Genomic DNA, 13,078 nt, shown 5'->3' on the forward strand with positions numbered 1-13,078 from the left:
GGTAGGAGGCGAGATCGCAAAAAAGGGAAAGAAAGGAAGCGAGCAAGAGACGGGGAAGTGTCTCATTTATACAACACTGCAATTTAGGTCGATGGAGCATTTCAGTAGCCGTAAGGGGCTCTTTTTGCTCAGTGCAATCTATAGCCTACCCGCAATCTAACAATCAAATGCGGTGCCAATAGAGGCGACCCTGCCTCAGCAGTGAGCTCTCTGTGACTGCTGGTGTATTTTGACCGAGTGCCAGCTTTAGTTTTTATTCCTCATTAATTCTCAGAAGCGATTGACTGAAGAAACCGCTTCCTCTCCATCATAAATCAACTCACACTCCTGAGTGTGTGTGTGTGTGTGTGTGTGTGTGTGTGCTCACACAGCAGCAAAACATGTACACACCAGGGGGCGAATCTTGGGGCTTAGGTAATGGTTTAATCAGTCACTGACAGAAAGTACAGTGATATTGCGATTGCTAATTTTCATGTGACCCCAGTTTGGATAAGTGTGTGCGTGGGAGCCTAAAAATCTAGTGATATAATAATGTGAAGATTCCGCTATTGCCTCGCTATTCATGGATAAATAGGCTTTTGAAATGACACGCTGTGTTTAGCGTTCAATCTCCACCTCTTAGGTTCTTTTGTGTGTGACTGTTTTCATGGATTTCCCCATTAGAGAGTCGGAGTTATGAACTGGAGCAGTTTACTTTTATATGATCTCTGTGATTATCAGCATTTGAGGACGCAGAAGTTGCAGCACATTTGAGTGTCTCCAAATTAAACTCTGGGAAAGAATGGGGTAATAGTGAGTGTGCGTGTCAGAGAGGGAGAGGTAGCGATAGAAAGGTTTGATGCTGTAACAGCTGCTAATTATTGCTGCTCTATATTTCACACAGTCTGTTTGATCTCCGGTCCTGTGGAGAGAGATAGGGATTCTCGGTTTCTGTTTCTCCCAAATTCGCGCGCTTTACACACAGGCTCAAGGGTCACAGGGAGGAGAAAGCAGACCCGTGCTCTAATTACCGAATCTCTGCAAGAGATGACTTATTTGTAGCCAACGCTTCAGGACAGAAAGTGTACATTTTGTGTATTGCTTTTGAGCCTGTATTTATGTCACCCCTTGCTGAAGCCCCCCTCATGTGTTGGGCTGTGTTCACTGATATCACGGAGGGCAAATCAATCCAATCTCTCAAAGCGCTCTGGGTAGTCTAAGCCCATAGACCATCTGGATACCGCTCTGTTCTCTTCTGTGTTCTGCTCCCCGAGTGCCGGCCGCTGCAGTGATCAACTATTTGGCAAGCAGCTTTGACACATCACCAATCACCAGGCTTGAATACATAGCAACAGTTACCAGCATCCATAACCCTTGGCGAGATATGTAAGAAAGTCATCTGTGTGTGTGTGTGTGTGTGTGTATGTGTGTTTATTCTTGTTTTAGTGATGAAATAAGTTTTTTCTTCTATATACACTTTTAAAAAGTGTTGTTTTGAAGCAGCTAGATGGTGAAATTTGGTTAAAGAATAAACAGATCTTTAAAAAATTGTAAAGGATAATAAGATGTGCAGAATGTTTCGAGTCTTCTTCTACGGCTGACAAAAGAGTCACAATTAGTTTTTCTTTCGTGCCTCTGGGATGGTCAGGACACACAGTAACTGCTTTCCAAATCAACAAATTGCTGCATTTCTAAAAAAAAACCCATTATGATAGAATAAAAATCTAATAATTTTGTACCATTTTAAAATCATCCATGTGCACTCTTTGACAAAGGCTTGCATGAAAGATGTAACCACTGCAGAAAAACCATGCAGTATTAATTCTTAATTTGGACTTTATCAACAAGAATAAGACGGGGGAGAAAAAAAAAGCATGAAAGCCCATTTATTTTCACTCACGCTTTATTGTAACTTATCAGATTCATTCATTTCTGTCTTACAAACTGATTTGTTAAATGCTTCATGGAGGAAAAAAAAACAGTTTTTAATGTCACACATGGAAGGTTGTGTAAAAGGTCTACCACTGAAGCCATGGAGTGTGGGGTAAGCATTGTACTACTGGTCAAGGTTAAATTCACATTTTATTTTGGTGTTTCTCATCATTCTAATATTATCATATACTGTCAGAATATTTACACTATAGAGAGAAAGCAGGTCTTTACACGTGTCAGATATGGAAATTAGATGTTGTTCTTCCTGCTGTGAATGAGTGTGTGTCATCAGAATCACCTTACACCCGCACATACAGTCCACAAGAAGGTTAAAATGTCTTTGCCATATTCACCGGCCACTGGAGCGTTATTTATGTTAGCTGAAAGTCACTCTCTAACTCAGATAACCTGTATGAAATGGAGATAAGGGGAGAGTATTATCACTGTCTCTGTCCCTGGCATGAAGGATACTTCAAAAGGCAGCTGGTCTGTCTGTGGTTCAGAAGGAAAGAGAGAAGATGACACAAGCTTAGCTTGTCTTTGAATAGCAGGTGCACCTTTCTCTTTATTTTGCTTGTGAATGAGGAATGATGGAAAAAGCAAGGGATCAAAGTCTGTTCTTTCGCTGTCTGTTTAAACACAGCAAAGGCTAAATGGAGAAACAAATTCTCATTTGAAAACAGTCAATAGTTTGGCTGTTTGTGTGTATGCATGCGAACGAGCGTGTGTGTCTCGGTGTGTATCTGTGTCTGAAGGCATATGTGCAATAAGAGTTGGAGTTGATACTACTAAAAGCACTGACACATCCCGATTTCAAATAGCAGGCCTTTCTTCAAACCAAACATTCCTCTTTTCTCTCTCCCACAAGCCAGTGCTGCCAAGAAAGATTAATAAACACGGCACCCACTCTCAAAATCATAACGCCTTCTGTTGAAACTTCACTGGCCACGATCTGTCCATGATAGGCTGTGGATTCAAAGGTTGCAGAGCTACTGGGGAGAGTGGAGAGATTGGGGTTGCGTGGAAAGTGGGCGACTGGGGAAGGAGAAGGGTGGGAGGATGTGATAGCAGGATGGAGGGAAACAGGGAGGAGATGGAGAAAGGGGCGAAGTGAAGATGATGAGGGAGGGAAGGGTGGCGAGGGGTGAGGGGGTGAGGAAGTGGAACTGGCTGTGGGTGGATGGCAGGAGAGGGGGGTGAGCTGGAAGTCGAGGAAGAGTGAGGGGGCATGGATAGGCCTGTGTGCTGTAAAATGATGTGATGGAGATTCGAGAGAGGGGAAGATGGTGCGAGTGGGGTGAGGTTTGGGACACCCAGAGCTATGGGCTGACTAAAGTTCTCTTGTGGGTTGATGTGTGGAAGTGGGAGACTGACCTGGAGGGTGTGCTGTACTTGCTTATGCATCGTGTCTGTGTGAATTAACTGGGCTTGAGGCTGCGGAGATGAGTATTGCTCCTCTGAATTCCCACAGTTCTCTGTCTGCAGGTTGTGTGTGTAGTTTGCCTGCGTGTTTTTGTCTGTGTTTTCTTGTATGTTTTCCAGGACTTTCTGCATGTGCTCTCTTGCCTGCTCTTGCAGGAGACGATATTTGTCCATCTCTTCAGCGGTAAAGCTGATCGGCGGAGCTGTCTCTCCACCTGTCTGTTCATCGTCAGTTCTAATCTGTGATGGGCAGGCATTTGGCATGCTGCTGGGATTTGACCCAACTGGAGAACATTTCTGACTGTCAGTGGTTGCTCCAGGATCTGTGCCACAACTCTTAGCTTCCTCTTCCTCTTCTCTCTCCTTCTCCTGACTCTTCTCAAGCAGCCCCTTTTTCTTCTGAGCCTTTCGCTGAATTGCAGGTAGTTTTCCTATAAGGGGCAGAAGCAACCTAGATGGTTTTTGTAGCAGTAACTTACTGGGGGATAAAGCTGAAAGGGTTGCGCCTGGGCCCCTCGTGTTGACAGAGGCAGAGGGCCCTTGGCTAGACTGTGAATCCTTTAGCTGTGAAAGACTTCGGTCACAATTATGTGTGTTGACACTTGGAACTGTCGGTGAAAAAGTGGATCTGTTGGGAGATGAATGTGTGAACGGGCTCGAGGAGAGGGCAGATGAAATAGACGTGAGGCTGCTCTGCTTTTTTGCCTGCTGACTGGCCTCTGCAGCCCCCGAGGACGTCTTGCAGGAGCTAACTGTCAACCCATCCATAGTGACTCCTGAGCAGGTGCTACTCCTGCTCCACTCCCAGCTCAGCTCAGACATGTTGGTGCTGCTACAAGGGCTGCAAGAGCGTGGGCTGTGGCATCTGCTGTCCTGTGTGTTGATCACACTCTGGCAGCTGTACGTCTGTCTGCTTGTCCACCACTCAGGGCTCGAGAAGTGTGTTGAACTTGAGCGTCTGGTGCCTGCACATATCCTTGCACCGCCCGGGCTGTCTCTGCTGTCAGCTCCTGTCCTGGAGCCTGATGTGGACCTGTGTGTCCCCCTGTCTTCCCAGCTGTCACTGCTGCCCCATGTCCATCTATCCCAGTCGACATCTTCAGTGCTAAGATGCCTGCGCCTTTTGCCCCAGCGCTTAGGACTGGGGCTAAACCTTGCAGCCTTATCCCACTCCACTGCTCTGCTCCTCGAGCTCCACCCAGTCCTTGACCTCACCTCCTCACTACCTCCAGGACAGGCCCCTCTCATCCACTCCCACTCTTCTGTACCTGAAGTCAGGCCTCTGTCTCGGCCACCTGAATGCCCTTGTGCTTCCCTCCCCCTCTCCTCCCAGAATTCACGATGCCTCAAACTCTTCCTCTTACTATGAATGAATTTCCTGTCCCCGTGGAGGAGTTTTCGCTTTTTCATCGAGCTGTTACAGCAGCTGTTGTCAGGGTAACAGCAGTCAATGAAACTCCTGGGGTTGCTATGGTGACCCCTTTCCCAAAACAGCTTTGAGTTACATCCTGGTGAGAAGGAATGTAAGGAGAAGTGAGACCGCCAGGGAAAAGTCGCCGCGTCTCCGTCTCGCTTTCCCTCCTTCTCGGTGTCTCGGTCTGCTGTGTGTCTGCTGAGATGGGAGTAGACGCTGGAGTGTTCTGCCTGCTCTCTGTCTGGCTGTGACTGGCATTCAGTGCTGTGGCTCCTATGAGGCCTCCTCTTCCCGACAGAGACAGATACTGGCTCAGCCTCACATCTCCCCAGGAGACAGCTGCTCCCTGCTCCCCCCACCTTCCTCATCCTCGTCTCTCTTTGCCTCCTTTTCTTTCCCCATCTCCCTCCAGTTTCTCCTCTCCTCTCTCTTCCAGTGGAGACTGTAGAGATAACACTCCTCACTTTGCACCTTGCTGATTGGCGCTTGTCTGAAGTTTTTTCCTTCTCAGCCATCTTTCTCTTCCCCAGCTTGTGTTTCTTTGTGCTGGCTTTCCTCTTTTTGTGTGATACTTCAGAGACACCCACATACGGCTGTGGAGCACTGGCACACTTGCACATTGTCTCACTCCCACACTCACACCTGGATGGACTGATGCACATCTCCTGTGTGCCAGGCTGGGTGACAGACTCTAATTTACAGCTCAGGGCTGTGATGGCTTTCTCCCTGATCCCTCTCGCACCCTCTAATCTGCCTCCCAGAGGATTCTGGAAGTTTGTGTCAGAGCTGTCACTATGAGTGGGGTCAAATGGATGGGGAGCTGCCCGCATGCAGTTCTCCATACTTAGCATGCATCGTTCTTTTTCTGGTCTTCTTTCTGATGATAAAAGGTTTTTGTTCTTTAGGAACAGGTGTGCTTCTGTCTCCACATCGATATGTTGCTCTGCTTTGAAAATTTCCGCAGCTTTTTTCTCCCTGTGTGCTCTCAACTCTTGTCTTATCTGTCTTTGTAAACACGATTGAGTGTCTGGTTTAAGAATAGCTGGTACGCGTAGTTTTGATTCATCTGAAAGGGAACACAACTGATTTCGTTGTGAGTCCTTCAGATCCTCTGCGACTTTTTCTGGCCGTTGAAGGTTCAAGCAGAGCGGGTTGCAGCTGTAGGAGATGTGTGGTTGAGACTTGGTGAACTTAAGCAAACTGACAGGCCATCTCAGACGGGTAGAGCCATCCTTCCCGAGCACACACACATCCTGACTCGCCTCCCGCTCGCTCTCCGTTTCTTGCTTTTCCTCTGACTTGCCTTCTGTGTGTTTGGTATCCGTGTGTGCTACTGCTGATCCTATGCCCCATACAGTCACCTGAGACGCTGAGAACAGCGAATCATGACTCTGATTATCAGGTGTTGATGTGGAAATAGGAAAGTGTTCTTTTACTAAGTCTCTTTTTTCAATCTGTTCCTCCTCCTTTATGGCCTCTCTTGGGAACGGGTGCATGTCGCTTGGTAAGACACTGTCAGTGCCAGACTTATCCTTTTTTTCACTTGCGCTGTGTTTCCTCTCATCTGCTACCCCAATTTCCCTGTCAATATCTTCAATTATTCCCCTTATCCTTTCTTTCATTTGTTCCCTCTTCTCTCTCTCCTCCTCCTCCAGGTCTGAAAAAACAGAGGCAGAAGGCTCCAGCCTAGGCCCCCTGCGTGAGAAACAGAAGGATACTCCAAGTCTGCCTCCCACTCTCCCCTGTGAAGAGAGAGGCAGCTGAGGATACAGGCTGTGGCAAGACTGGGGGCTCACTGCAGGAGTGTTTGTATCGGCTGTCTCAGTCACTAGTGGGGATTCTGCTAGAGCAGTGGCCGGTGGTACTTGGGAAACAGAGTTGCACAGATTTTCTGACGGGTAGCTGACAGTAGTTGTCCTGGGCTGTGTAGAAGTGGATCGCTGGGGCTGGCACAAGGGTTCAGGTCTGTCCTTAGGGCTGCGGTCTCTTTGTGTCACATCTTTATCACGCTTCTGACTCACAGCTCTGACTGTGCGTCTTAGGCCATAGGTCCTTCTTTGGACTCTGCAACGAGATGTGATAGGACAAGCATATGTGACTTTAGCTGATAATACTTGTTTAAGTTTTCCTAGCATCACTCTAGATTTACACAAAGCCACTTACTGTGGCATCGTTTTTGGGTGAGGTTATGCAACAATGCAAACTTTTCTACCACAGCTCAAAGCTGCTGTTACGACACTTACTCTTAAATTTAATGCAGTCATGAAAACATTAATTGTTTGAATAATATGGAAATCGATAGAGTTTTAGACGAATAGATGGCAGAGTATATAAAAAGGAAAGGGACCTAAATTTTTAGTATAGACTCTATCTTTATAACCTAACAAGGAAAAGGATAAAGAAAGCAAGAAGAGAAGGAAAGGAAAGGTGCGTTCTATTGGTAGTCACAGTAATGCTGTTCACATATTGCTACCTGATTATAGGAAACACATTTAATTGCACAGGGAATAGTTGCAATCAAGTTGATTATTGCATGATGTATTGTCTTATTGTATTAGTTGTTTTGATTGCTTTAGGTGAGCAAGGCGGGAAGCAAATTTCCTCTCACAATTCACTTTGCTCATTTTATTTACTCATGGTTATTCTGCTGCTAATTTTTCACTAAAACCTCATGTCCTCCACCTACAAATGAATCAGATGCTCCGAGTGTCAGCAAGAGTGTGTCTTCATGATATATTTACTTCACCTGTGGACCTGTGGCCTAGCTAAGCCAGCTGAGCGCTCTCACATCTGTGGACGCATCCATCAAGCCTACGAATTGTTGACTGGATGTGACGCACTCTGACCCCCTCCCCCAGGACTCTTGCCCCTGGTCTCATTACACACATGCTGCCACATGCACGAATACACACTCCTCCCACTCACCGCTGAGTTTCCTGTTGCAGCTGTGCGAGCTGGTGCAGACGCCGAAGAGCCTTCTCCTGCTTGCGCTGGTCCTTCCATGATTTTGAGGCTACGTTACGAGCAAACTCTCTGTGCTTGAGCTCCTTCAGCCTCTGCAGGAAATGGCAATAAAGAGATAAAGAGGGATGGAGAGAGGGACAGAATCCATATGTGGACGGAGAGGGGAGATGCAAGGGTGGGAGAAAGAGGAGAAGTAAGAAAGAGTTAGTCTTAGGAAGCTCTCTGCAGGCAGCTGTCTTTCAGATCATACACATCAGTCAGCAGTGTTTGCAGATGTTCTCCTCCAAACCTCATGTCCAATTAACTCCATTCAGTCTTCAAGAAAGGACCCTTCCTTCAACACACAGCTTGAAACCAAACACCAAAACTAGTGAATAGTAGATTACATGTGTGGTTGAGATGAGCGGAATAGGCAGTTTCATGATGCTGCTGCTCTTTCTGAACCATTAGAGCGACATTTTTCATTTTGGTTAGCGCCCTTCAGTCCTACTGTGTGCCATAGATTCAGTTTATTAGTTATCACAGCTCAAATAGAGGTACTTTTGAATCTATGAAACAGGGAAGAAGACATTTTGTTTGATGATGTTAGAATGACACACTACCAAACACAAAGGCACAAGATTAAATGCTGTAAAGGCCTGACATTTTCTTCTAGACTGCTTTTTGTGTTGTGTGTGTCTGTGGGCACTTTGTAAGCAAACTGGTTGGTCTTTACCTCCATTATATTACAGGATAATTATTAATTAGTTCAGCTTTACACATGTGTGTATTTATATGAACTTATATGTCTATAGCCATAGGTGCACCAGTTCTCTTGGGGAAACAATGATTCATGCGCCTCTCTCCAGTTTCCATTTTCTGACACACTTTAATCCCTTCTTTATCCATGCTTGGCAGGTATATGTGCACGGATGCTGGTGTATTTCTTTTTGTCTGTGCATGTCTGAAGGGTAAGGAGGGACTCGGGAGTTTGGGGATAGCTGCAGTATTGTGCACCACCATCCATCCTATTTCCCCTTTTTATTGAATCACATATTCTCATAATCTCAGCTGCTCCATAGCTTACGCATCCAAGATTTGTTGTTTACAATATATACTCTTATCCTGTAGTGCAAGTTGCGACAGGATTACACCGCACTCATTTTTAGATTATGTTATACCATTATCTTATCCATCCACGCAATATGTGTCACACTCAAACGCACACATGCACACACGCACGCATGCATCAGATTAGCCTCTTACGCATCAGATTTATTTATACAGTCACTCTCTTTCACACCCAGATGCTGTGCAGGAGCGGACAGTTTTCAGGTTAATCCCAGCTGAGTCTTGCACAAGCTGGTGTCTTTTTACATTATCACTCAATGCTTAGCATCCATGTCAGCTCACTGAAGACAGCATTAGGTATATACCATAGAATCAACACTCATGCGGTTCGTATTCCTTAAAGACACTATCTAAGTTCTTGTGGAATGTCTGCAGATGTGAGCAATCATATGCTAGTATACATCAAAAAGCCCTGAGTCGTTGTGATGCCAATGGTATTCTATGGGAAATATTAATCTTGTTCAAGCACGGAGGCATTCATAATGAACAACTGTGAATGGAGCCAGCAGGCCTAAGGATGAAAAATTTGTTGCACTGCATTGTGCTATAAAAAAAGAGTTGTTGTACTGTAAATGTCAGTGGCAATGCCTGAGAGAGAGAGCAGTCTGTAATAGATGAAATATATGAGGATAAATACTTCCTGCTTCCTGCCGCATTTGCACTCTTCCAGGTTATTGTTCTCTCTTAAACCATGTCCTACTGCAGGCAGACCTGAAACTATATTTAGAGACAAATCAAATATTGCACACAGTACCAGTTTGGCTCAATACACAGGACAGACATACTTCAACTTTAAAAGTGGCTACTTTTGTCTTCAAAGTTGATGTCATGTCCCCAACTGCAGGAAATGATGTTCCTGCTCTCCAACATGCAAGCCTTGCTATGTGCTGTGAAGCTCAATGCGTCTGTCAAAGCTTCGATCAATATTCCTTTAGATGTGTTAAGGAGTGCTCAGGCTGAGGCAACTATGGATGAGTCAGAGTTGATTCATATCCACTAGGGCCCTAGAATGAAGGATGATGTATTCTTAGGTAGCATTTGAGTGGCCATGCTAATGGGCTGATTGCCTTTTATTTAAAAGGGAGTGTAATTCTGTTGTAATGAGCAATTTCTGTAATCAGCAGTAAATGCTGATAAAGCCCTGTATTCAGACATGTTTATCCCTGAATCGATGACAGCGAAAGAAGACAGAGCAAACGCAATCAGCTTCCATTCTCCAAAGCCAATACTCCTGCAGGGAAACTGTCTTCAGCTAGAATTTCATCTGTTGTCTGCTCTGTGGGCAGAGTGTACATGCATTTCTGTACTTGTGTGTGTGTGCGCGTGTGTGTTCCTACAGCGCCAGTGGCTACTGTCAGCTCAGTGCCTCATGCAGCTCGTTTCATGTGCCTGCCGCTGGCTAAAACAAAGCATTAACATTGGCCTGCAGTTGCCTCAATTTATTTTCAAAGAACAATGACAGAGGAGGAACAGTCTTATTTAATGTTTATTTCATGATACATAGTGTGGGTGTTCAGAAGTGGGAAGCGGCTTGGCTTGTTTGAGAAATTGCCTGCATTTGAAGATGAGTGTGTACACGGGTAAGTGCATGTCTGTATGTTTGCGCGTGCAAGTGTACGCCTTGGCAAGACAACAGATAGCTGTAGGAGAATGAGCTATCAGAAGAACCTACAGCTTGTTAGTCCAGAGTGGAGGTTGTGTATGAAAATGGATGTGAACGCAGAATGCAGAAGAAAACCTGCTGCTGAGGCTTTTTCTAATGGTCCATTGGCCTTATCTTGTCCAAACTGGAATAATGGAATCATACTTAAGCTATGACTAATAGCTCTGTGTTATTTGGTACTGAATATTTTTCTTTTTGAAGGAAGTACAAGCTGAGGAATAAAGTGAATTTTAGATGCATTTTTATGTACCAGTGACATACAAATCAACAGCTCTGAGATTTGGCCTAGAGGTAAAAAAGAACTATTCTATCATGAATTTGTGGCTTACAAGCCTGGTGTACATCTGCAATACTGTGTTGTATTTGTTTAAAATAGTCATTTTATTTTTCATGCAGTAATAACTCAGAAGCTATGTTGAAATTTTCCTGGAAATTCCTGGAGACCCTTTTAAGCACTCATACTAAACACTGTATTATCACCTTATTTCTAAAATTAGGAGATTTGCTTTGCTTTTAATGCTCTGCTAAATCATTCTCCCTATTTGGTTCACAGAGACATTAGATTCCAAATTACCAAATTAGTGTGCTGTTACTTCTGTTATCGGTGATTTTCTGATATGTGCAACACAATGAAAGCCAGCCAAAGACACACACCTAGAATCTCAGCTGCATACAAAAACTAAGACACCATCAAGAACACCGAACTTTCCAATATTTGTTATCTTAACCTCACTGTCTGCAAATATTTCTCTAAACTATATCTGAAAAATGTATTTTGAACAGCTTCTGATGTGTTAACTGAAAATAAACAACACGCTGTTTTTGCTTCAAACCTTCATCCAGCAAACCTCTCAGCTTCGAGGGGAAAACCCCGGCTATGCCGCCCGGCCAGTCAGTCAGGGAAAGTTGCCCCATTAGTGATGATGCTGGTGACTTTTTCCGTGTTTAGCCTGTGGTGATGGTGCTGTGTGGATTGCAATCGATTGAGTGTTTCTTGTAAACCGAGTAGAGTTTTTACTAGAAATGTGATCATTTACAAAAGGTGCTATAAGTGAGTATTCATCTGTTGGCATTGCTATTGAGCTACAGTATTTCAAAGAATGCACAGTCTGACTTCTTTGAGATAAAAATCAATAGGTAGATAAATGACCCCCCGCCCTTTTTTTTGCTTGAAAATCTAGAAGTTTTGAAACAAGATAAAGTACAAGAAAATTTTGGACTTCGCCCCGGTTTTTGCATGCTGCTTGGATAAAGTTCTTAACATTTGTCAGATCACTGAAAGCTCTATTGGGTCATAACAATGTCCCTATTTGCCATCACACAGTAAGAAAGGCTTTGTGAATAACTTTTTACTTTCCGATAATTCCCATTAATATTACCTTTTTTGATTCATGCCCAGTTTGCAAAGTTATAACGCACATTGTCAGACAAAATGACCCATTTATTAATATCTGTAAACATAAATCTTGTTGTAGCAAAATACTTATTTACTGTGTATGTCTAGTATATACAGTACCACAGTTACTTTATTAACTCTACTATAGCATTTATACTAGAGACTCATTTTTTATTATTATCTTGTTTTTATTATAGCGTCTTTGGATATTTGCTTTAGGTGCTACGACTTCAATTACCCTGTGCTGGATCAATGTGGGCTATTTAATTTTATATCAGCCTGTTCAACTGGAAATCTAAAATATAATTGGAGTGCTAGGTGTGTGCGTATAGGCTGTTTGTGTTTGCTTGTGTGCTTTCTTCAAGTTGAAGTGTGCCACCTCAGTATGTGTGCTTGTAAGAAATGATGCGGTTGTCACACTCCTACTGTTACCTGGTGAGAAACTGTGCCCAATGGGCAGACTGACATGGACATGTAAAGCAGCTTTCCATCAAAACGCATAATACTAACACACCCAAACTCTACAAGAAAATACGGTTAAAAAGAAAAAAGAGAGAGAGAGAGAACCCGTGTGTTAGTTTTTGTGTCCCTACACAGTGTGTATGTGTGCATCTCGTGTACCTGTTTGTGTGCATGGTCGTAGGAGTTGATGTGGTTGTCAAACTCCTGGTGTCTGAGGTACTGCTTGTCACACAGCTCACAGTAGAAAAGAGCCTTCAGATCCTCCACCGAGCAACCCAAAGCCCTCTCCGTGCATTCCTGGAGAAAGAGATGGGAAGAATGAGTGAACGTGTTGGACGGATTGGGAAAGAGAAATGAGAAAGACTCAAGCTAGAGGCATAAACAGACAGCGATATAAAGGGTTAGAGAGGTAGAGATAGAGAGCAAGAGGAGTCAGGGAGTGGGGAGGGGGGGATCAAGAGAATGGAAGATTGTTAGCCATTTAGAGGAAATCTGCATCCCAGAGAAATCAGCAATATTAGCCTCCGCATGTGCTCTGCATAAAACTGTTAAACGGCTTGCCATTAATGCATGTTGCCTTTGCTGCCACTGCTGGAGGCTGGACAAAGCCCTGTGCTCATGGCAACTTGAGCCGGGGGACACGTTTAATAAAGCCGCTATAATAGAAACTTGTGTATGTGTTAAAATGGCAAATAGTCTGAATCTCTCTGTGAGGAAACTGATGTTTGACAAATGA

At 44.3% G+C, this 13,078-nt stretch overlaps 1 protein-coding gene across 3 annotated transcripts in view; it reads right to left on the reverse strand.

Moving 5' to 3' along the window:
• Window positions 1-1,882: 1,882 nt before the first annotated feature.
• The window catches only part of znf804b (zinc finger protein 804B), a 33,355-nt gene continuing 22,159 nt past the window's right edge, over window positions 1,883-13,078 (reverse strand). For 2 of the 3 annotated variants that reach the window (XM_005738536.1, XM_005738535.1), the window contains exons 3-5: window positions 12,502-12,639; window positions 7,673-7,803; window positions 1,883-6,811 (exon numbers count right to left, since the gene is read on the reverse strand). In XM_005738536.1, the coding sequence (XP_005738593.1) occupies window positions 2,827-6,811; window positions 7,673-7,803; window positions 12,502-12,639 (4,254 nt within the window). In that variant the 3' untranslated portion in view covers window positions 1,883-2,826. The remainder of the gene's footprint in view (window positions 6,812-7,672; window positions 7,804-12,501; window positions 12,640-13,078) is intronic. The other variant, XM_005738537.1, reaches the window with a different exon arrangement.

Source organism: Pundamilia nyererei, unplaced genomic scaffold, assembly GCF_000239375.1.
Source record: "Pundamilia nyererei isolate P.nyererei 1_Seehausen unplaced genomic scaffold, PunNye1.0 scaffold00084, whole genome shotgun sequence".
In the NCBI taxonomy this organism is placed as follows: Eukaryota; Metazoa; Chordata; class Actinopteri; order Cichliformes; family Cichlidae; genus Pundamilia; species Pundamilia nyererei.